At 32.2% G+C, this 26,060-nt stretch overlaps 1 protein-coding gene across 16 annotated transcripts in view; it reads right to left on the bottom strand.

Moving 5' to 3' along the window:
* CYRIB (CYFIP related Rac1 interactor B) overlaps positions 1-26,060 on the bottom strand; it is a 200,126-nt gene that overhangs the window by 33,758 nt on the left and 140,308 nt on the right. For 3 of the 16 annotated variants that reach the window (XM_074265563.1, XM_074265556.1, XM_074265623.1), the window contains exons 3-5: positions 13,530-13,678; positions 5,048-5,130; positions 4,108-4,190 (exon numbers count right to left, since the gene is read on the bottom strand). The exons of 1 other annotated variant lie outside the window; for it this stretch is intronic. In XM_074265563.1, the coding sequence (XP_074121664.1) occupies positions 4,108-4,180 (73 nt within the window). In that variant the 5' untranslated portion in view covers positions 4,181-4,190; positions 5,048-5,130; positions 13,530-13,678. The remainder of the gene's footprint in view (positions 1-4,107; positions 4,191-5,047; positions 5,131-13,529; positions 13,679-26,060) is intronic. 12 more of the 16 variants (XM_074265547.1, XM_074265548.1, XM_074265594.1 and 9 more) reach the window with 6 other exon arrangements.

Raw genomic sequence — 26,060 nt, 5'->3', positions numbered from 1 at the left:
TTGTAGTTCCATCTTTTAAAAAAAATCTAGCATCACACTAAACAATTTTTAGACTATCACAGGAAAGTCACATTTATAATTTTGAAAGCTGCTGAAGACTGCTGTAGAAATGAAGACAGAAACAGGAAAAATAGCAGACAGGTAAGCACTACTTTACTGGTAGCAATTCATGCAAGAGGAGTGAAATGCTAAATATAAAATAATATAAAAATGAGGCACATTATAACATCTCAAATAATATTGGCATTTTTATGTAATGCAATCAAGACTTGTCACTTTTTGTTTTTCTTGGCAAATCACTGCTTTACAGAATTTGAAGAAAAATGTACTATTTGTCCACCTAACAAAAGAGCATTCATTTGATAGTAACATAGTGGTGCATTTAGTTAAGCCAGTAGGCATGCACTGATTGCTCACTAAACTTAATTCTAAAAGACATTCAAGAGACAAGGGCGTGTTTTAATTATTCACTTTTCTGTTTAACAATAAAATAAAAAGCTTTAAGATTTTGGAGAACATTGCTTCCAAAACTGTAAAGGATCATTAAAATGATGGTAAATTCAAAGAAAATGCTTCCACAATGCAAAAGAACACAAGGATAAAAAATACAATGAAAAAAGGGAGTTTCGATTTGGGAAATTACTACAGTATACAGTCAATTTATGGATTCTTCACCACCATTCCCTCCAAAAAAATTGTGTACAGTGTAATGTGGCATTGCTTTGACATACATAGAAAAGTATATATTTCTGGATTATTTTTAACAGAGATGCTAACAGGCCAAAAGATAATTAAAAGAACAGATGAAAAATACTGGTAGATACAAGATGGAAAGATTTTTTTTTAATAAAAAAGAGGGATTCATTTAGCATAAATACTAAAAGGCAGTGAAATGAATAAAAGATATAAATAAAAAGGAGATGGAGAAAAAGAAAGGGAATTTGGGAGCATTCAAGAGAAAGAAGAAAAATGATAGTATATTATACTGTTAAAAATCAATAATAAATAGGGCAGAAGTGGCTATGGTTAAAGTTAAATTCTCATTTTGATTAAAAATGATCACCTCAACCTCATGTGTTCCCTGATTTTATTTTCCTTAGCAATAACTGGAAGTATGTATGTATGCATGTATGTATTTGTACATGTATTCTATGTATTTTCTTAGCTCAAATAGACGGAGAAATGATTTGTTACTTTGTAGCCATCCTAAGCAGAATATTATGACTAGAAAATACTTTGAAAACGTTTTTGCTATGTCTTTAATTGGTATTGTATGTTATCATTAATGGTTTTTGTTTTGTGGCTTTGTTGGTAGCTACCAGTAAAGTCTTTGGGAGTCTCTGGTTAAGTTAAGTGATTTCTTCAAAGTTATAAAAAGGCAACAACACAGAATTGGGTATTCTTGATTCTGAAACTGGATTTGTAACCACTCAACCAAGCTATCTTTCCTCTCTTCCTATATTCATTCATTATACCTATTTATTATACTTATGATTATTATGCTTATTAACATAAGCTTCACCCAACTCTAATTATTTGAAATATTCAGGGCCAGTTCTGATATACTGGCATATTAGACTAGAAAAATTCTAAATGGAGAGGTAGCTAGGTGGCACAGTGGATAGAGCACCAGCCTTGAATTCAGAGTTCAAATCTGATCTCAGACTCTTAACACTTCCTAGCTGTGTGACCCTGAGCAAGTCACTTAACTCCAGCCTGGGGGGGGGGGGGGGGAAGAGAAAGAAAAATTCTAAATGGCATAAAATATATATGTAATAGGATGATGTAAAATTATGTATGACCTAAAAGTTGCTGTGAGACAAAAATTAGCAACTTTTTTTTGCAAAAAATTGTTTATTTTCTAAAATACATGTTCAACTATTCTTTATCATTACATAAATCACAAAAGAACTAACAAATATTGAGAAGGGACAGAAAGTTAACATGAAAATAAAAGACAGCTCTGATTGTAGCACAAATAAGGTATAGGAAAGTGCTTCTACTATCTAAGAATAACTACTTCTTTAAGATGACTAAGCAATTTTATGAAGATGTATCTCCCAAAGTAAAATAAACTAGATGTTGCTCTTATATTAAAAACTATGCAAAACACATATTTAAACTGAAGAGGAGTGTTAAGGCCAAATTCTATTTTTTTGTACCCAACTGATACTCTGCCCAGAAAATAAGTTAAATTAAAACAGTATAAATTTGATCACATATGCAATTATGTGTCATTTTTAAATTTAATGCATTTGTTTATTTAAAAAAATTATAAATTAGCCCTTCACTGATACTACCAGGGACCTTTTTATTCTCACTAAATCATCTACTTGAATTTTATAAAACAAATCTGGTATAAATTTTTCTTTTCTTAAAGGGAAGTAGACCAAAACTAAATAAATTTCTAAACACTATATTAAATTCATTCTTCTTTACAAAGCCACAACAGTTCAAAATTAACTATATACAAAGAGTAAGTGCCAAGTCTTGAACAAGATCCTGACCATATTAAAGCCAAGATTCTGCAAATGCAAGGTATCTGAAATTAAGGAAAGGAAGAAGCCAGAAAACAGAGAGTAGCAAATATAAATACAAGACAAAGGTTGAAACAAACATATATGGACTAAAATACAGCTGAAATGTAAAAGCCTCATCTAAAAATGTCATCTTTAATGTCAGCAATCTGCTCATCATTCCCCAAGCTGATGCCATTAACCACATGCTCCACATGCACTTAAAACAGCAATATTCAATTGTTGAAAAGGGTAAAGGAAATAATCTTCATATATTTGGCAAAAAGTTGATGAATGATTATCTTATTGACAGTTATACTAAACAAAGTGCTGTAAGCTAGCACAAAAGTACAAATTTCTTAAAACTATAATCGTGTCATTAATGAAACATAATATTTGGCCAACCAGACCACAAAATTCTCCTTAAATATATGACTTAGCTATATATCATGTTACACTTCACTGAGCCTGACTGATAGGGGAAAAAAGCAAAACTTATCAAAAAAGACAACTATATAGTCTACATATACTGCAAACTATATTTAGAATCAGGGAAATAAAATAACTCATTAAAAAATAAAGAGGCAATAATTTTCCCTGGTAATTATCATTACTACCAGAAAAGTTTTAAATTTTTGTTTTCTTCAGTTTCTTCAAAAAGATTCAAACTTATATACAATTGTAGAAAATATAATGAAGAGCCTAAAGTAACTTATCTTCACCCTTTCCTAACAATTTCTTTTAAGTTCAGCTAAAATAGCAACATCCAAATTAAAACAACTAATTTACATCATTTTTCAAAATTTGATAGAAACAAGCTAAAGCAATACTGACAGCCAAAGAGCAAAGCAATTCCACATGCACAGCAATCAATTACACTTACCTGCCATTCTTAGACCATATTACAATAGGTCATGCAACATAAAACAAACAGAAGGCAAATTACTTAAAGGTCTGTGAACCACTTTTTTTGTTTTTGTTTTTTTTAATTTTCATTTAATATCAATTGGGGAAAAGGGACAAAGAGTGTATGACTGAAATGCATTAAAAATTTTTCAAGCTTTACAAAGTAGGCAATTCTCTGCCAAAATCAAGTAGATTAGGTTCACACTTACCTTTTAATATTATGCCCAAATTACTGAGCTGTGAATGGCCTTCATGAACAAATTTATAAATAAATATTAAAGAATAGGGACAAAATAATTCAATATTGATGAAGTTATCTTGAAAATACAGCATATTATCCCCAGATATTGCTTTTTCTAATAAATCTGGAGATATTTTTCTAGTGTCATATCCATCAAAGTTACTTTCATTTAAACGTTTGTATTGATAAATCTTGAGATAAGAGTGTATATCCTTCTTATAGATATGATTACACTTCAATAAAGAAAAATAAATGTTATCTCAATTTGATGAATGAAATATCATGGACTGTTTCAAGAAGGCAAGAAAAATTTTATCCAACAATTCATAGCTCAGTCATGCAAAGCAATTATAAAGATGGCAAAGTGAAGACATTCATTTAGTGCAAGACAGACGCAGTCTACTGCAGGCAAAGAGAAATAGATATATAAAATCATCTTCTCACTTTCAAAATCAAGGAAAAAATTTGGCCCCTGCTCAAGGTCTGTGCATGTCAAAACTTTAAGAAGATTCCCCATGTTAAGGTACCTGTCAAGACAAGAATGAGAAAAGAGAGAATATCCCTTTATAAAAAGGTACATCTGAAATATAGTAGAAAAATAGTAGAGTGGAAAGGGAAGCTCTTCAGGTATGAACTCATCCTTCAGGCTACCCACTCTGTGACCAGGAAGAGAACAATCCTTATTCTCAAGGTATTGACTTGTAGGACCTAGAGGTGAAATGTGGTTTTCCTGTATAAAACATTTGGCAGACTGTCACTATATTTCTTCTCAAAGTTTTCCTAAGAAGTTTGGTTAAAGGCCTTATAGTGAATAATTCTTTCAGTATTTCAATAGTGCTAGTGAGCATTTGTATTCTATTTTTTTATCAAAAACAATTTCATCAGATTTTTTATATTATATTTGAATGGACTTTATTTTAAAATTGAATATTTAAAAGTTATTGCATAAATATATCTTAACTTTAAAAATTTTCTATAAATCTTGAACCATACCATTATAAAATCAAGTTTTTGATTTTTTTTTTAATCATTTGGTTGCCATCTAGTGATAACAAAACTAAGCAAGATTTGGTTATGCATCCAGAGTTACTATCAAATTGCTCAGCATAGTCACTAAAGCACAATGAGAATTTTCATCATAAGGCTACTTGCTTCATGGACCAATGAGAGGACAGCACTGGATACAAAGACTCAAATAATATCAGCAAATGAAAAAATCAAAAATTATATGACAACGTTCAGCAACTACTGGAAAAAAAATCATGCAACCTCTTTTTTTCCATGTTTTACCAATAAACTGGCTTGCCTTCACTGTGGTGGTAGAAATAAACAATGTTTCACCATTACCATTATGCACCAACTGTGAAAGGCTGAAGAGACTTACTTTCAAAATCCAAGAAAAAATGTGCTGCATTGTGGTCTATGTCCCTGGTTAGCACCTTAATGAGATTACCCATGCCAGCAAACCTAAAAATAAAAATGGCAACATCATTTAGTTCCAGTAAAAAAAAAAATTAAAAAAAAAGTTTTAACCAGAGGCCTGGGATTCATCGAGGGCTGGCTTTTCCATGGCTCCCAGCAGGTGCAGGTTTATGGATTCTTGCAACTGAAAAGTTGGGAATAGAGAAACATATGGCTCCTGCTTCACCCCCCCCACACTTTTGCACATCTCATAAAAAAATATTTTACATGAAATTAAAAAAAAAAATCAAAGCATAAGATTAGATTTTCCATAAATTTGCAATATTTATTTTTCACTAATATCTGTCATTACATACTTTTAATCTTCTAAATATTGAAGCCAAGAATACAAAAGGAAAATTTTTTCAACTAAAAATTAAAATATCAAAAGCAGATTTCTCAGAATTATATATCTGAAATAGAAAAGATTTCAATTATACTTTTTCTTGATTCCTCATGCTAAAATACTATACAGATTTACCAGTTAATCTAATTTTTACCAAAATTTCACATCTCTGCCCTTCCATCACATGTGGTGTCTTTCTCATCAAAATGTATATTCACAGAAATTATATTCTAATACCGTAGTTAAATTTCAATGACAATCTTAATAAATTCTCATGAGATAAAGCCTATGGAGAAGAACAAAGAAAACAAACTACAGTGGAAATTGTTTAGAAGTTGCTCATTAGCAACTTTTCCATAACAATAATTCACACTTATATATCATTCTGTTTTATAATAAACATTCTGCACTCCAGTCTAAATAATTTTCAGACACTTTTAAAGTCACTGCCTAGGAGAGTTCTAATAATTATAGTTTTTAGGAAAAAGAAATTAGCTGTATTATTTAGTTTACATCAAAGCTTAATCAAGACAAATATGCAACAAAATATATATTACAAAAACCATAATAAATCTTAGAATTATTTTCCTTTTTTTAAAAGTAGTATGCTAACCTCAATATATGAAAATTACAAATAAAGATGTTTAAGTATTGTCTCTTTATTTAATTTAGATGTCATTCTGAAAGAATAAGCCTACACAATAACATATAAATATGAATGCGTGTGATTAACATAAATTGTCTCAATTTTAAAGGAAAACCATTATCCTCACAAATAGTTGTAGTTTTTTTTTTCCAAAGCTTGAAATCCTATAATTATATTCTAGCTCTAGTTAATGCAAGAATTTATAAAGAAAAAGTTTTATAAAAGATAATTTCATGATCATAACAAAATATGTGGCTTCTTGCTATAAAGATATCAAGTTACCCAAATAAAAACTATCAGTTTTGTTCAGGGTAGTATCACTCCTATTACTAATAAGATTTTTAATTTACAATCTATAATTCGAATAATTTTAAATTTAACCCCTCCCCAATTGTATCCTTCCTTATGACTAGGAGATAATAATGTATAGAAGCCAAAAGTCACAAAATAACTGGTAACCCTCAATTTCCTTCAAGAAATCAATAATCATTTTTAAAGCACTTTAAGGTATGCTAGGCACTAGAGATACAAGGAAGTACTACTCACTTTACAAATGGACTGTTTCAAAGGTTTTTTTCTATGAGTTGCTTGATACTTAGAATTAATGTTTTAGATGTGTTTCTTAGGTTTCCAGGCTAGCTCACAAATGGCTTATTTCTTTATATACTTAAATTAATAGTTTATCTTCTCTACATCTTAGGGGTAATTATGACCAAACAGAAGACAATGACAAGGGAAAATTTTTCTACCACTTTTCTATATACAAGGATTCATTAAACACAAGATTTTGAAAAAGGCAGGATTTATCTTTGGTATCTTCTCATCTATCATTTCATCCCTCTCTTCTCTATTTAGTACCTCTCGATCTTCCCAAGCACTAGGATATTCAGTATCCTTAGCCTTAATAGTTGTATTATGATACCCTAACTAGGCTGTAGTACTTCTTGGAAGCATCCCAGGCTTCAAAATTTCTTATATTCCTCTTCCCCTAATTAAAACTCCCATCCTCACAATATACTAAACCTTAGATGTAAGGCATTCAATTTAGCATTCATTAAGCACTATAGTAGGAATTACAGATTAAAAAATGAAATAAGACCCAGTTCCTGCTCTTAAAGAGCTTAGAACCTAATGAGTGAATGAGTTATATATACAAATAACCCAAAACATATTACAAATTCAAATGATAGATCCATGTAAATTGCTATGAGAAAATTAAAGAACAAACTTCTTTCTTCTTAGAGGAAAAGGAGATGTGAGAATAAGAGGGATCTCTCGTCACCTTGGGTTTTGAAAAAAAAAATAATAGTAATTCCAAGGAGGAGAAGTAGGGAAGCAAAAGGCAAGAAGGCATAGAAGTTGATTAAAAAAAACCCTAAGGTATAGAAAAGAGCAAGACAAGAACAGGGGAAATAAGTCACAATATGACAGGTCTGACAACTTCTTTTTGGAAGAAACTGAAAGAAACAAATCTGATCAGAATCCAAATTCTCACTAATGGGTGAATGACTTTTAATTGATCCTTCTATTTCTATTACTGAAACAGGTTTGTTAAACTCCAATGAATTTCTACTTGGCAGATTCTAGGGGTAACAAAATAGCCTTAAAAACCAGAAACTCTGGGAGAATTCAGGTTCTAGGTTGGATGGTATGAAATTTCTTTAAGCTCTTCCTACTTTTCATAACTTTTCCCTTTATCCACTTTAAAATTTTACTTTTCTAAGAGCTCTTAAAATTTCTCAAAATGGCTTCTATGACAAGGTTGGTGGCCTCCCCAATAACAGACAGAAAGGGCAATCATTTTAAATTTATGATATAAAAATAGTTACATATGAATTTGGAACTCTTTGTATTATGGTAGGAGACAAACAAGAGATGTAAATATCACAGTGTAAAATGGAAACAACACTGGTTTAGAGTTTAAAAGAAAGTAACTTTAGGTTACATTTTAATTCTGATATGACAGCCATCTAATCTGCTAATCCTAAAACAAGATAATCTTGAGACTTAGTTTTCTCATCAGTGAAATGGAAATAATAATACTTTTCCCACCTAACCTCACAAGATATAGACACTACAAATATCAATTTTTGAGCTATAGTAGTCAGATTGTTTCCTTTAAAACATTTGTTTCATTCTTAACTAAAGCAGAGAAAATGGAATAATGCTATAAGAACTAAGAAATATACAAAGAAAAAAATCCTTTATTCATCTTTTTTTTAACCATATGACTTTCAATATTCAATTCAATCTATTAAAAACATTAGCAACAATTATTTGCAAGATATTAACACACCACAAAGATAAATAATCTCACATTCTCATAAGAGATTCCCTTTTGGTAGAAGCTAAAACAAATCACCATTTTCCATAAATCACAACTAAAAATAGGTAACTTTGGCAGGCATTAAATACCAGGCACCAAAAATTATTGACATTTTTGACAGAAATAGCACATCCATAAGATAAATCAAAATTTGCCCTGCCCTTCCTCAAAGTATCTTGACTTTTCAAACTCTTTTAATCAATTAAATCCTTTATCTGACTGACTAAACCAACTGATATTTTATTAATGGAAGGTCAAATTCCCTGTCTGTTTCTGTTCAACCCATCTACTAATAATGATTTTTACATTTAAAAATACAATAAAACATTTTTTTAAAATGTAAGATCCATTATTAAAAACAGGCAGTGGGGTCCTTTAGTACAGAATGAGTTAAAATTACTACATGGGCTACAATATGAGCTATTACAAACTATCTCCTAAGTTCTTGAAAGGTTTCAACTCTTTTTATGCTCATTTTTTAATTTTGTAGAGCTTTTAGATAATAACACAATTAAAAATTACATTGGGGAGATGGCCAATAATATAAATTCTAATAATTTCTTTTTCAGGTATTGAAATATGGTCCTAATGAATTGTAACTTTATTGTCAAGTGCTATAAGAAATGACCAGTTTTCAAACCTCCCTACAAAAATATTTGAAGCTCTGGAAAAATAGCATCTCAAAAAGGACTCATTATAGGACACATATTTATTTTTGATCTTCAAAGGTACTTTAAAGTTTTATCTGATCTCTCCTCTCTCCTGCCAATTCCTGGTACCTTTTTTTCTTCCCACCTTGTGCTTAACTACTTTGAGTTTATTTGTATTTGTTCTTTTATTCATATTAATTTTTCTTATATATGTAATTCTCATTTCCTCCTATCTCCACATTTTAAGTTCCGAGTAAGGACTGTTTTATTCTTTATAACTACATAACTCATAGGAGTTTTTAAATGCTTGTGATCAATTCCCTCAATTGGTGCAAATCATAACCCATTCATAACTTCCTATACAATGCTCATCCAGGTTCTCCCAGACATCTGCTAAATCACTCTGTTAAATTATTTTCAAAGACTCTTGTTCTTAACCTCATCTTGTTTTTCAAAGTCCATTCTTCCATGAGAGCCAAGCAAAGGAAGAATGGAATGTGTATGCTATTAAAAAAAAAAAAAAAAAAAAGTTTTAAATGAGGCAAAGAGTTTTGACAGTGCTCAACAAAGAATCCAAAGAAGCAGGTCCCTGATCACATCTAGTAGAAACCTTCAGGAGACACTACCCTCTTAAAAGACAGTAACCACCTCTCCTATCTCATGTAGAACTCTCAGTTCTACAATCTGATAAAGAAATCTTACCACCATCCATGTGAATCCTCCCTAACAAAGGACATTCTATCTTTTAATCCACTGTGTACCTGCTGCCTGAAATCATTTCACCTGTGTGCCTGTCATTCTGGACAGATCAGGATTTTTTTGGTAGCTAAGTGTAGCACTTATATAATAAGCATGCTCTATTTGGGGGGAGAAGGAGGGGTTGAACAATAATTCTTTTGAGAAGCAATTTAAATTTAAATTACAATTTAAAAGGTGCAGACAGAATTAGAAATCAGAGAACATGAGTTTAAATCCCTTAGCCTAAATTCTTCCCCCTGGTCATCTATTCAACTCCATTAGAGTTCTCAATCTATGTTCACTCAAGTACTGAAGGCTCTTAAAAGCTTTTTTTTTTTTTTTTTTTTTTTAATATTTCATGGGTATAAGGATCCTTAAACTGCCTGTTCCTCCCCACCCTCCCCATTTTCTCTACATTAACCTGCCCTTCCCTTTCTCTTTTCTGATTATTTGTTTCTTGGATTAAATACATCATATCATTTCTTAGACATAAATCATCAGTAGAAATAAACTGTTCACTTTGGATCATACCCCAACTCAGATTCTATAAAGACTATGGCATTCTAAAATTTATAATATTATAATATCATCAGGGTAACACTTGTATATAAAAATGTGGACTTTTATGCTAGGAAACAGAATAGGATCATTAAACATACCACAAAGACATAGTTTCAGTTTAAGAAATTAAAGAGGGTGAAGGTTCAGAGCAGCTAGGTGGCTAGTAGATAGAGCAACAGTCCTGAAATCAGGAAGACCTGAATTCAAATCTGGCCTCAGACACTTAACACTTCCTAACTATGTGACCCTGGGCAAGTCACTTAACCCCATTTGCCTCAGCCAAAAAAAAAAAAAAAGTGGCTGAAGGTCTCTGAGACTATTCACCAAAAATAAATAAAACAACACCCACCAAAATGTTCCTTCCAAAACAAGTGAACGGATTTCAAAGTGGTCAGAACCAAAAAAATTGTGAAAAATAAACTATCTTAACCAAAAGAAAATGATTAGTTGCTGATATTAGATAGCTCAAAATCAGCTATCTATGTAGATTCAGACCATTCACCATTTAAATCCAAGATCAAAATCAACATTAAATTTGGAGTGGCGTTGTCAAAAACTTCATATTGACCTATTCAAAGAAGCCATATTTCTTACTATTTCCTGTTACTATCATTTGCTATTCAGAAAGTTATTTGAAATCCTGATGTTCTAAAAATCTATCTTTAAAAAAGATATAAATGTAACAAAAGCAATATTCAATGCTTTAAGAATATATTCTAATCAAGCATTTTAACATATTATTTTAAAATGTATTTGCAAGGGGGCAGCTAGGTGGCACAGTGGATACAGCACCAGCCTTGAATTCAGGAGGACCCGAGTTGAAATCTGGTCTCAGACACTTAATACTTCCTAGCTGTGTGACCATGGGCAAGTCACTTAACTTACGCCTCAGGGAAAATAAATAAATAAATAAATAGATTTTTTTAAAAATGTATTTGCAAACTAAATTTAAAATTTTTTTAAAAATACACCTTCTTTAATAATTCTAATTTGACCTTTCCACAACTGACCTATGAACTCAAGAGAAATTTTTTTCAATAAAAAATATTTAGAAAAAATTTTTTTATTTTATAAACAGAACACAGATCAAGTGATGGATATCACTTGGCATTTATAAAATTATCAGTATGTATTAAAAATAAAAACTAAGTGGTCAACAAACAAAAAATTATACCAAAAACTAATGATTTAAGGAAGTCAAAGATTAACAAGATTCCAATAAAATTAAAAAAAAAAAAAAAAAAACTCAAAAAGCTGTCTAATCTGACCTGGAGTCAGGAAGAGGCAAGTTTAAATTCAGCTTCAGGTATTTACTGGTGTTGTGACTCTGGGCAAGTCATTTAACAAGTCTACCTGTTTCCTCATATGTAAAATGAGGGTAATATTAGCACCTATTTCACAGGACTGTTGTGAGGATCAAATGTATCAAATGAGATAACATTTGTAAAATGCTTCACAATTATTAAATATAAATGCTGATTTTAAAAATCTAATTAAAACAAAATATTTTTTTAGATCAGAGCTTACTCCAGAGATAAGATCATCTAAATCATTATCTAGGAAATTGAATCACAGAGAAATTAAATCATTCAATAATGAGATTTAATGCATACTTCTGGAATAACATAAACATTTGTAGGTAGCAGAAAATAATAGACAGAACCTGGAATTCAAATCCTGTCTCAGACACTTAATAGCTATGTGACCTTGAATCAAGTCACCTAATCCCTTTGCCTCAGTTTCCTTAACTGTTAAATGATAGTGCCTAAATAATAGCAGCCTATCACCTGGGTAGTTTCTGTGGATAAAATGAAATACTTATAAAGCTCTTATTACACAGTCTGATTTATAGTAGGCACTATTAAAAAGTCAGCTGCTATTAATATTAAGATTAAAACAACTTCTTTACTATATATATACACATGACATAATTCAAAACTAGAGTCTTTTCTTCTCTCTGATTATTAAACATGTGAATAAAAATCTTTTTGTTTTACTGGATCTGTAATTTCATTCAAATTGAGGGAGATCTTGATGGGAAGCCTTCCACCAACACAGACTGCTACTGTTCTACAACTTGTGATCTTAAGAGAGTTGTCTAAGTCTTTGAGAGATTAAATGTCTTATCCAGGGACATAAAATCAGGCCATTCTCTCAGTGGCAGAACTTTGAACTCAAGTCTTTTTGACTGGTCCTATCTTTCAAACACAATGTAATCAAAATAAAATGATTAAGAAAAAATGATAAAATATGGATTTTATATCTTAAAGTCTCTCAGCCCTAAATGCTATAAGTTTAGATAGAAAAAAATTTTATATAGTCAAACAATAACCAAAGGAAATCATAATTCGAAATTCTACATGCCTAGATGAACCTACTTATGAATCCAATGTAAGTAACATAGGACCAGAATATACATTAAAAGTACAGAACAAATGAATATTTTTAAAATCAGGTTACTCTAAAATTTTTCAACTAATATTGAGAAAGATGAAATGTTGTTTGTATGTGTGTGTAATATAAAGATTTCTGAGATATTAACTTTACTTTACACAGAACATTGTCTTTAAAACAAATATGGGTCTCAAAGTGCTAAATCTGAATTCTAACTGGAAGCCTTGAAGTAAAAAATTTCTTCCAATTTATTTAACATATATTAATCTCTCTTTGGGAAGTGGCTTTGGTATACAAAGACAAACTATACCAGCTTTATTTTGTGGCTTTTAACTGCATACACTCTCTCGGATTGACAATAACTTACATTATGAATAGTCTAAAAATAGAAGACTTTTTTCCTCTGAAGAAAGTAAATAAAAATAAAGTTTAAATATGGGGCTTATATTCTTAGCTACTTCTAACATAATGTGGCATTAAAAGGTCACAAGTTGGCTGGCTACCATTTTTATTTCTACCTTACAATGATAATGTCATTATGGGAGACTTTGTATGCAAAAATCAAAAGGGGTCATATGGGCTAACAGTCATTTTCCTTAACCAGCCAGATTTAAGCAACAGCAACAATTTTCAGAAAAATGACACTTTTCAAGTGTTATGCACCATGGTGCCAGCCTATTATTATTATTATTACTATCCAAAATGAAGTAGCATGGATAAAATGTGAATGGAAAAGCATTTTACCTGCATATTCCAGAGTTCAATATTCTTTGTTTCTTGATAAAACCACTAACACCTAAAAGAGAACAGGAATCTGGACTCTCAGGACTGTGTTGGATGTTGAAGTCATCAGATCTTGCAGGGGAAACAACCCCGAACTCAGGTCTTAGCAGCTAAAAGGAGGAAATTATTTTCATGTGTTTTGTATTAATATACTAAAACAAAAATTTAACAAAACTTGTATTACAGACCCAACTCAGTCCATTCAATATTTGCTAGATGAGACTGAAATGAAATCTACTGTTACTTAAGTTATATCGTAGATTTGATTATATGACCTTTATAAAAGACTAAATTATTTGAACGATTATTAATTGTAAACACGATAAAAGCAAAACTAAAATTCCTTCTTTTAAATAAACCCCACCCTTCTGGAATTTCAAGCTAACAAAACCAATCTTTAAAAAAGTTCTATTTTACGATATAAAACATTATTTAACCGTGGGAATTTTTAGATTAAAAAGGGATATAAGTCAGAAAGTTAGTTCTATTGGCCCAGTATAATGGTGTAATACAGGGGTCCTCAAACTTTTTAAATAGGGGGCCAGTTCACTGTGCCTCAGACTGTTGGAGGGCCGGACTATAGTAAAAACAAAAACTCACACTCTGTCTTCGCCCCTCAGCCCTTTTGCCATAACCTGGTGGGCTGCATCTGGCCTGCAGGCGATAGTTTGAGAACCCCTGGTGTAATGTATGCTATTAAAAAATATACACATTCTGATAATTAATGATTTATTTTGCAATGGTAACTTTATAATTGTTGCTTATTTCATTTCAAGACATCCTCACTTTACTTCCTTAAGTACCAGAGTATACATACTTTTCTTTCTTTTTTTTTTTTTTTAAAGTATTTTATTTTGGTAATTTTAGAGCCTTTTTAAGATGTGGAAACAGCTTAGAGTAGCACAAAAGCAAGACTAGCAATCAATAAATCAAACTGAACAATCCAAAATCACAATAACATTGCTTGTAGGGTCTAAGGATCAGCATAAAGAAAATTCCTATCATCTGGAGAGAATGTAAGAAAGAAAAGTGAAGAGGCAAAGAATGTGTGCGTTCAATCAAAAAGAATTTATAAAACAGGGGCTGCTAGGTGGCACAGTGGATAGAGCACCAGCCTTGAATTCAGGAGGACCAGAGTTCAAATCTGATCTCAGACACTTAACACTTCTAGCTGTGTGATCCTGGACAAGTCACTTAACCCCAGCCTCAGGAAAAAAAAAAAAAAAAAAAGAATTTATAAACATCTACTGTTTAAGTGCCAGACACTGTGCTAAGTCCTGGAAAATTAGAGACAAAAATTATATAGTCCTTGGTCTTATTTTAAGCAAATACTGCAAAAGTATTTCCAGACTTAAAAAAAAAAAAAATCAACTAATTAGTATCTCAATCTTTAAACTAAATATATTCAAATCAAGCTATTTTATGCATTTTCTTCTGTGAAGCTTGAATCTTCTAGACATGAAAATGTCACTTTCTTGAGAAAAATTTGCTTTATGATCATTTTTGGTCAGAAGTATCTTTCTGTAGTAATTTTAGATCATTAAGACAATATTATATTTCTCATACATGAAATCACAATGTGATGATTTGTTCACATAAAAAAATGGAATAAATTATAACTGTAGCTGTGAATATTTCAATTCAAATAGTTTCTTAAATACTGTCAAGATTAAAATGGATTTTGATATTACAAAATACATTAAAATTATTCAAATGTATACAACAAAACCAAGAAAATACACTCCAAAATATGCGTTATGCCCAAATTTACACATACACACATCCCTTTGTGAAGAACTCTATAGCTGCATCAATCAATGAAAATATTTAAGCATTCATTATAGGAAAGGTGCATTCTAAATATTAGGGATGTAAAGACTGAGTCAACAATTCCTATCCTATAGTTTGAGAACCCCTGGTGTAATGTATGCTATTAAAAAATATACACATTCTGATAATTAATGATTTATTTTGCAATGGTAACTTTATAATTGTTGCTTATTTCATTTCAAGACATCCTCACTTTACTTCCTTAAGTACCAGAGTATACATACTTTTCTTTCTTTTTTTTTTTTTAAGTATTTTATTTTGGTAATTTTAGAGCCTTTTTAAGATGTGGAAACAGCTACTTATACTTCTAAAATGTAATCATTTTATGTTAATAAATCTTAGTTGCATATTAAATAATTCAGGTCTCTAAACCAAATGCAGGATACTCAGATAATATCAGCCTCCACTATGAAAGGCAAAATGTATCAAGGAAAATGTTTGGCTATTGAGAGGATTTCCCCAGGATACTCTTAAGGAAATCTGTTCCAGAGAAGAAAGGATAATGGAAAGGAGAAAATGAGGGTAGGAAAATGAGAAAGGAGAGACCACAAATACTGCTCCCTGTTAAGAAAATCACTGAATAGAGATGGAAGAGTCCTTAGAAATTAACTATTTAAAAGCCATTCCTGGAGTAGATATTCTTTCCACAAAATACCTAACAAGAGGAAATAGAAAACTCACCTCAAAAGATACTACAAAATTATTAGGAAGTGTTTCTCAGATTAAGTTAATAGATTCCTGTCTAACTTTTAAATCCATTGATACTAATTCGCCTAGCATACATAATAGCTATACTATCATCTCCTGTACTCATTAAATCTTTACATCTCCTGGCTAAACATTCACAATAAATCTTTAAGACAAGTTAATTTAAAAACAAATCTTTGAGCCCAGACATTCAACCAATTCCAAATATACTTAATCATACTATCATCTATTCTGGCTGTTTTGTTGTTATTATTTCATTCTCCTTAAATGACCAACAGGATGATTTCAGAAAGGCCTGGAGAGACTTACATGTACTGATGGCTGAGTGAAATGAGCAAGACCATTATATACTTCAACAATAACACTATATGATAATCAATTCTGATGGACGAGGCCCTCTTCAACAATGAGATGAACCAAATCAGTTCCAATAGAGCAGTAATGAACTGAACCAGCTACACCCAGTGAAAGAACTCTGGGAGATGAGTATGAACCACTACATAGAATTCCCAATACCCCTAATTTTATCCGCCTGCATTTCTGATTTCCTTCTTAGACTAATTGTACACTATTTCAAAGTCCAATACTTTTTGTGCAGCAAAATAACTGTTTGGACATGTATACATATATTGTATTTAACTTATACTTTAACATATTTAACGTGTATTGGTCAACCTGCCATCAGAGGAAAGGGGTGGGAGGAAAGAGGGGAAAAGTTGGAATGAAGGTTTTGCAATTGTCAATGTTGAAAAATTACCCATGCATATATCTTGTAAATAAAAAGCTATAATAAAAAAAAAAACAAGGATAATTAATTAACCAAATAAAATGATTACATTTTGATAAAAGGGGAATGATACATGGGTCCCCTTAAGAGTCCTAGAGCAACAGGGTGGTGATAGATTCTAATCAGACAAAGCTTAGAAATAGTTCTTTTATATCTTGATGAATGCAAAGAGAGGGGGAAAGGAATACACTGAAGGGGAAGTAAAAGACAGGAAGATTAGCAAAAACCATTTAAGTTGGGTACACAAATGTATTTCATTCAACAGGGAAATAGGAAGCTGAGAATGGTGAGAAGAAAAGTAGATTAAGGTAAGAATTAGTCCCCAAAATGTACTAAATATTCATATTTTTGTACAAAAGTATACATAGGTTCAAAAATGTAAAGAAATATTTATAGTTCCTTTGAGTTGGCAAAGTGGGCATCTGAGGGAGTATCAATAAAATAGGGAATGGATGAACAAATTATGGCATATAAATATGATAGAATATAATTATGTTATAAGAAAAAAGGGATAGCTTCAGAGAAATCTGGGAGACATGTATGAACTGATACAGAATGAAGTAAACAGAAATAGGAAATCAATTTATACAACAGGAATATGGTAAAGACACATAACTCTGAAAGAATTAGGGGCTCTTTATGGCATAAAGACCAATCACAGCTCCAGAAGGCTAATGATGAAATATATTATCAACTTCCTGATAGAGGTGGACTTCAAGCGCAGAATAAGACAATTAAAAAAAATATGTAGAAATTTGATTTGATTGATTATACATGTTGGGGGGGTTAGTTCTTAAGTGGGAGGTGATAATGTCTTTTGAAAGATTAAGAAGGCAGATTTATTGTTGACTGGAAAAATGTATATATAATTTTTTTCAAAAGACTAGACAATTCAAAAGGGGACTGATAGCATTCAAGATAAAGGGAATTAAACTAGCAAAGTCAGGAAAAAGGAATAAAAGAACAAATTTGGAGAATAAGAAATAATTTAGTGTCAACAACACACACAACTAATTCATAGAGGTATTATAGAACAAAAATAATATATAATTGTAAAGGCCCTTGAATGAAAAGCTAAGCAGCATAGAATTTTATCCAGAAAGTTATATTTCTTAAGCAATTAAGTATTGTGATCATTCCCAGATATTAAGAAAATTAACCTGACAGCAATGTGAATGGATTGCAAGGAATAAAACTAAAGGTGAACATATTGGTTATTACTGTGAATTAAAGTAATGAAGATATAAATTTGAAGGAATATGTGGCTGTGTGTATCAGGTTAAATGTTTAAAAAAAAAAAAAAAGCCTGCAGAGATTTTTTTTTTTTACTTTGCTGAGATTTAAGGAAAGATATACTACTAAGAAGTCATCTGTTTTATATTAAGTGAAAAATGAAAGAGAAGGTTGGAGAGAATACCCTTGTCTTAACATCTCTCTCAGAAGCACAGTACATAGAAAGAAGTTCTCAATGCTGTGTGACCCTGGGCAAGTCACTTAACCCCAGCCTCAGGGAAAAAAAATCTCTATGCCAATGAGATCACAAGCACTGACAAAAAAAAGGTCTTCATATTTATCCCTTGAAGTAGGCACTGCAAATATTACTATTATTTTATAGAAAAGAAAGTTGAGACTCTGAAAAGGTAATTAGATTGTCCAGTCACATAATTAATAAATGTGTAAACCATATCTTCCTAATGCCAAGTCTAAAATATTATCATACGTTAAACCACAAACAAAAATAATTGTTTAGGAATAAGTAGAAGGCCAGATTTATTTGTGAGCCATGATTCTCACTCATAAATGATCTATTTTTACATATATGCCACCATTTCTGTGATAATCAACTCCTCTCAAAACTCTTGAGGCAAAGACAGATATTGTGAGCATTTTAAACATATTTTCTCCATTGCTATACCACCTTTCAACCCATTTTTTCTCTCATCCCCAATCTTTTCAATCTAGTAGTTCCTACGTCTCACTTCAAGTCTGCAAACTCCACAAAATCCTCTGTAATTTATATTTAATACTGAACTTAATTCTAGTCATTCTGAATCTCTTTTTCTAATATTTCTTCCATCTACTTTAGTACATGAGACCTAGCTTGCCCAAGATGATACTGCATTCATAACCATCTTCTCCAACACATTACATTTCAAATCAAATACCATGAAGAAAACACAAACTCATTAAATTAATTAAACACATTATCTTCCATCTATCCTCCCAACTCAACCCCTTTCAAACTTTACAATGTAGATTCAAAACAAGCAATATCTTTCTATAACTCGTGGTAATTATTTTATTCAGGAGGAAAATTGGAAGAGGGCATGGTTTTGAAATTTCAATAAAAACTATATGGTATCTTGTAAAGCCAGGTTGTTTCTTTTAAAATTAAATTTAAAAGGGTAAGAAATTAAAAGTCGTTGAGTAGAAATTAGATTTGGGTGAATATCTCACAGCATTTACCACAAAAGTTTGAAATGGAAAGAAGGAATAGAATTTTCAAATGTGGAGAGGGGAACAATTCTTTATTAAGTGATTGAGATAATAATAATATACATTTTGCAAAAAACATTAAAAAGTTTTAACAAAAACAAAATCAAAGCAGTTAAAATGAGAAAGCAGTCAACTGGGGAAAAAATATCACAGCAAACTTCTCTTAATGAAGATCTGATATACAAGATATATAGGAACTTATTTAAATATAAGAACAATAGTTATTCCCCAATAGATAAATGATTAAAGAATATAACAAAATGTTCCAAATCACTGAGAAATACAAATTAAAATGTTAAAATTATATTTTGTACCTCTCTGGTTGGCAAATGTAACAAAAATGGAAAATAGCAATTGTTGGAGGAGCTATGAGTAGACAAATATATCAATGGACTATACATCCTCTCTAGAAAGTAATTTAAAATCACATCCCAGTAGGTCATTTGTGCATATTATTTGATATAATAGCACATAATATATATTATTATAGTATATATTATATATTATTAGTACATAATATATATATTTGATATAATCCCAGCACCATTCTGATAGATATAAAAGAAGTCAAAGACAAAGGAAAAGGACCCAAATGTATAAAATATTTATAGAAACCTTTTTTCTTGTGACAAAGAATTAAGAACAAAAAATGACCATCAACTAAGGAATGGCTGAGCAAATTATGATGTAAATGTGATAAAATGTTATTATGCCATAAGAAATGATAAAATGCACACAAAAATAGTTTTTAAAATCTAGAGTTTTATGAACTGATGAAGAGTTAAATAATAATTCAATGATTACAATAACGAAAAGGAAAACAATTTTGAAGGACTTAAAAACCTTTGATTAATGTAATAACCAGTCATTGATGTGAGGAACCCTGATACTGTCCTGACTTGGGGGGACCATGAGGTAAACATTTGAGAACTCCTGGAACTCTCCCCTGCAAAGGACCCACACCGGGGAATCAAGATAAAGTGGTTTTATTCTGTTATCTTGGTGGGGACTAGTTAAGTCCAGGACCACTACTACTTAGCCCTAGCTGAAGATCTAGATTTCTATGGACCTTTATTGAGCTGAAAATTGGCTCAACCTCGCCCATTCCATTGGAAATCTAGGCCTGGGGGCAGTAATCCCTTCAATTGAACCTTCTATTCAATTTGAAAAATTTGGTCTGATCTCAACTCAAACTACCCTCAGCTCCCAGCTCCGATAAAATAGGCATTTACTAGCTTACTTCTTTGCAGAGGGCCAAAAACAGGACATGCCATGCCAAGGAACCTCTCTCTCCTTAGTATAGCTGCCTTCAAGGACCCTTTGTCTGCTGAGAAAACTAACTCCTCTTTATCTTTCAGTCAGGATTTCTCTATCCCCCTTGTTTATTTTTCTGCCAGTTCTACTCTGCTGGACTTTTACTTCACTGTCAGGACCTTGCCACTAAGGAAGTCAGGCTCCTACCAAAAGTTGATTTTCCAGAGCCAATAAACTACTTTTTGCCAGTATAACCTTTTGGGTTCATAAATTCATTTACAAAGGACCTGCACCGACCTTCAATCATCATGACATCAGAAAACTGTAAGAAACCATTTTCCCACCTCTTGGCAGAGAAGTAATGAACTACAGGTAAAGGAGACAAATCTCTTCCAACATGGCTAATCTATAATATACTTTGCTTGATTATACTTATTAGAAGGAAGAGCTCCTAATTGGAGAAATAAATATGAGGTGAGGGGATGTGTAGTAATAAAAACACCAAAAGAAAAAAGGGAAAAAAAAAAAGGATCAATAAAACATTTTTTAAATCACATAAAAGGGGAAAAAAAAGTTTAGACATGGTCAAAAATATGCAGGTTAGATTTTTTTGTTGTTTTACTATCTTTTTAAATTTAACTTATTTAAAAACTGTATGTAATTAAAATTCAGTTTTATACACGTTATTCTTCATTCATTGGATGCTGAAATGTTTATGAATCAATGTTTGATGTTTATTCCACTCATAATAAAAAAGAAAATTAATCAAGCACTTCTAATTCTCTTTTTCAAATGCATTACTTATTTATCTCTTTCTATTTCTATTAAAAAATACTCTAATTTAACTTGCTCTCACTCTACTCTAAAATTTCCCTTGCAATAATTTTACTTCCCTGTGGATCACACTTGTCCATCCTCATCCCTATCCCAAAAGTCCTCCTCTTCTTCTTAGACAATTCCTACCTAGCTTTCAAGACCCATTCAAAAGCCCTGTTACTCCATGAAAGCTTTCTCTAGACTTTTTCTGAACTTCTGTTGCCCTCATACAAGAGGCTCTATATCCTTTCACTGTATCTTTGTATTCATTTTCCACATGCCTAGAATAATCTTCCTACCTACCTCTGCCTCTTGGAATTCTCTTGGATTCCTTCACAAAACAGCTCAAGTGCTATCTACTATAAAAGGTCTTTTTCTTATTCCAAGTGATGGGGGTTGAGGTCCCTTTAAGATTTCTTTCGAATTGCCCAACCCATGGCTGACCTTGATTCACAAAACCTTAGTCAAAGGCACCCTTTGAATATCTGGGCCCAGCCCCACTATCAGCTCAGCTTCCCCCAGCCCTCACCTGATCTGAGCTAACTGAAAAGCCCTCCGAGAACTTAGGATTACCGCCCACCATCTTCTAGGTATAAAAGGGGCCAAGCTTGAGTCAGCCAACACATGGTATCCTTCCAGCCATGTAAGGGTTCCTGCCCACCCAGCGGCCACCTTCAGCCCTGGCATCTTTCTAACTGAGCTTTACTTCCAATTTCTACAATAAACCTTTTATTTATCAATCTAGATTTTCGGACCTGTAAATTCATTTTACAGGGAACACTGCACCTCATGGGATTATCTTATTATCTATGCAACGAGAAATGGGGTTCCCCCTTTCCTTTCCCTCATTACAACCAATGACTTTCAGGCCAAATGTGCTCTGCACATTGCAAATATGTGCAGAGGAAGTTTCCCCCTTTAAAATCTAAATTCTTCAAGGTCAGAAATTATTTTTAGTTTTGTATCTCCCTAATTCATAGCGAGAGGTATATATTAAGTGCTTAATATTCGTTGATTGTTTTGATTCCTGCTTTGAGGACCACTGCATTTGGCATATAATCAATTAGAATTAACAAATATTAATGGGAAAAGAGACTTCAAAGATCATCTTTCTCATATCTTTTCTTATAGAGACCATTTACTATCACATTATTATCAAACATATGGCATATACATTTTTTTGGGGGGGGAGAATGATAAAGCACCTCTGCTTCAGTGAAATCATAAGGTTCTTAAAATCAGAAATAGTGGACTATGGTGTTGTGGATCTGTAATGCCGGAAAAACTGAGGCAATTTAGAGATTAGAGTGTTTTAATATTTTATTTGAAAGAGAGAGATTGTGCTGGGGGCATGCTGCCCCCCAGGGCTGATGTCCAAAACATCCAGCAGCCAATGTGAGTTCTCCATGACACACATATATATACACTGGCTCAGCTTCAGGGGTAGACTAAGGCAGGGGAGGAGTCAGCCCACTAAGAGCAGAAGTGGACTATCAATCCAGTTCTGACAGGGTAGGGGGAGCCACCTAACATTCTGTAAAGTTGGGATAAAGAAGAACAATGACAGAATGGGGGGAGGTACCAGGACAGTCTGATGATGTCTAAGATAGAAGGTCTTTCTCCTTACCTGGATCATCATGATTAGGAGGAAGAAGTGGTGTTGCAGGATTGAGCAGAACAATTAGGAACCAAGGCAGAACAAGTCAGGGAAACCAAGGCAGGACAATTTAGGGAAACTGAGTCAGGACAATTGGGGAAACTGAGTCAGGACAATAAAAGGGAACTGTGGCACAACACACCAAATATGAGAAACTGTACTAAGTACAATTAGAGTGTACCTTCTATAACCTAATATTATTTAAAAGAAAAACACCAAATCTTAATATGTAAGTATATAAAGCATATAAATCTAAATAAAAATTAAAGAAAGGATTAAAAGTTCAGTTGAATTGACCTATCTAAGGTTTCACAGGAAGTAACTGACAAAGATCATGTTTGAACTCAGATCCTATGATGTTAAAGCCTCCACTTTTTATACAGTACAATTAAATTTCTCATACAAGTTGCACCAAAATCAAATGGGGAAACTCATTTTCTAAGTCCTTGTATTTACTAATGAACAGTTCTGACTAGAAAATTAGAATCTGTTTACATCAACTGTTCAAAGAAAACAAAATATTTTATAAAAATAACATGAAATAAAGTTTAAATACTATTGTCAACCTTAGTTTGAGGATTTAAAAGTGTATAAACTACTTATGTTAGAACTGTTTTGGTAAGTACATGCTGCTGCTTTTTTAAACATTAATTTCTTATATATTTAAGACTTGGAAATTGAAATTAGGCTGTTTCATGATATAAACACTAAACTACTAGTTGGTACCTGAGGCTGACATTAAGTATGGCAACCAACACAAGACAATAACTTAACCGCTCTTCTGCATTCCATTCTTACTTAGAATGCTCTTATTCTTCACTTCTGCTTCTTGGCTCTCAGCTTGAATCTCCCCTTCTACAGGAGATCTTTCCTGGTATCATTTCTTCCCTTCCCACTCCCACCACAGATCCCTTTGCTAGTTAATATCTCCCTGCTGAGAAACTGTATTTTGGATGTATACTGTGTCTCAACATCTTGTCAGCCTCGTTAGACTGTGAGCTCTTTGATAGCAGAAACCCAAGTTTTTGCCTTTCTTTTGCAACCTCAGCACTTAAGCAAGGCCTGACGCATAACTTAACCATACAGGTTTAAAGCAACTACAACTGAGATTAATTTTAAGCTAATCTAGTTATAAACATAAGTCAGTAATAATTCTAATACTAGGGTTCTTAACCTAGGGTCCATGCATTTGTTTTTTGAAATTAATATATCTATTTCAACATAATTGGCTTATTTTTCAATCCTATGAATTTTATTTTATTCTCAGAAGGGATTCATAGGCTTCACTAGATTGTTAAAGGGTTAACCACAAAAGTGGTTAAGAACTTGTGCTTCTCAGCAGTCATCAAAACCATTTGTTACTGGCTAAGAAATAGAACAGTCAATCAGTGGAATAGGATAGGTTCATAGGACAAAATACTCAATGAATAATCTAGGGTTTGACAAAACCAAAGACCCCAGCTTTTGGGAGAAGAACTCATTATTTGAAAAAAACTGCTGGGAAAATTGGAAACTAATATGGCAGAAACTAGGCATTGACACACACATAATAGTGTATACCAAGATAAGATTGAAATGGGTTCATGATCTAGACATAAAGAATGATATTATAAACAAATGAGAAGATAGGATAATTTACCTCTCAAATCTATGGAGGAGGAAGGAATTTGTGACCAAAGAAGAACTGCAAATCATTACTGATCACAAAATAGATAACTTTGATTATATTAAGTTAAAAAGCTTTTGTACAAACAAAACTAATGCAGACATTAGATGGGAAACAATAAACTAGAAAAACATTTTTACATTCAAAGGTTCTGACAAAGGCATCATTTCTAAAACAAATAGAGAAATGACTAAAATTTATAATAACTCAAGCCATTCTCCAGCTGATAAATGGTCAAAGGATAACAACACCCAATTTTCAGGTGAAGAAATTGAAACTATTTCTAGTCATATGAAAAGGTGCTCTAAATCACTACTGATAAGACAAATGCAAATTAAGACAACTCTGACATAACACTCCACACCTCTCAGATTGGCTAAGATGACCAGAAAATATAATGATGAATGTTTAAGAGGATGTTGGAGAACCGGGATACTAATACTTTTGTTGGTGGAATTGTGAATGGATCTAGCCATTCTGGAGAGCAATTTGGAACTAAGCTCAAAAAGTAAACATGTATACTTTTGACCCAGCAGTATTTCTACTGGGCTTGTATCCCAAAAAGATCTTAAAGGAGGGAAAGGGACCCACATATTTAAAAATATTTGAGGCAGCCCTTTTTGTAGTGGCAGGAAACTGGAAACTGAATGGATGCCCATCAAATGGAGAATGGCTAAATAAACTGTGGTATATCCATGTTATTGTTCTGCAAGAAATAACCAGCAGGATGATTTCAAAGAGACCTGGAGAGACTTACATGAATTGATGCTGAGTGAAATGAGCAGAACCGGGAGATCATTATACAAGGCAACAATAAGATTATGCAATGACCAATTCTGATGGACATGGCTCTCTTCAACAATGTGATGATTCAAACCAGTTCCAACTGTTTGGTGATGAAGAAAGCCATCTGCACCAAGAGAGAGGACTGTGGGAACTGAGTATAGTTTCACAACATGGCATTTTCACTCCTTTTGTTGGCATATATTGGACAACTTGCCATCTAGGGGAAAGCGTGGGGGAAAGGGGGGAAATTGGAACACAAGGTTTTGCAAGGGCTAATGTAGAAGAATTGTCCATGCATATGTTTTGAAAAATAAAAAACTGTAATTAAAAAAAAAAGAACTTGTGCTTTTGTATTACTAAGATATACAAATTATATGGATTTAATATTCATAACATCTGAAGATGACTGTGTGTGTGGTCAAGATATTTTAATCATGTTTCTATATAGTCATTATATATTTAACATTTGGCCATTTATTTATCCATGTTTTA

Source organism: Sminthopsis crassicaudata, chromosome 1 (genome assembly GCF_048593235.1).
Source record: "Sminthopsis crassicaudata isolate SCR6 chromosome 1, ASM4859323v1, whole genome shotgun sequence".
NCBI classification, from domain to species: domain Eukaryota; kingdom Metazoa; phylum Chordata; class Mammalia; order Dasyuromorphia; family Dasyuridae; genus Sminthopsis; species Sminthopsis crassicaudata.
The sequence above is the reverse complement of the archived record's forward strand: the minus strand, read 5'-3'. Positions and strand labels throughout refer to the sequence as shown.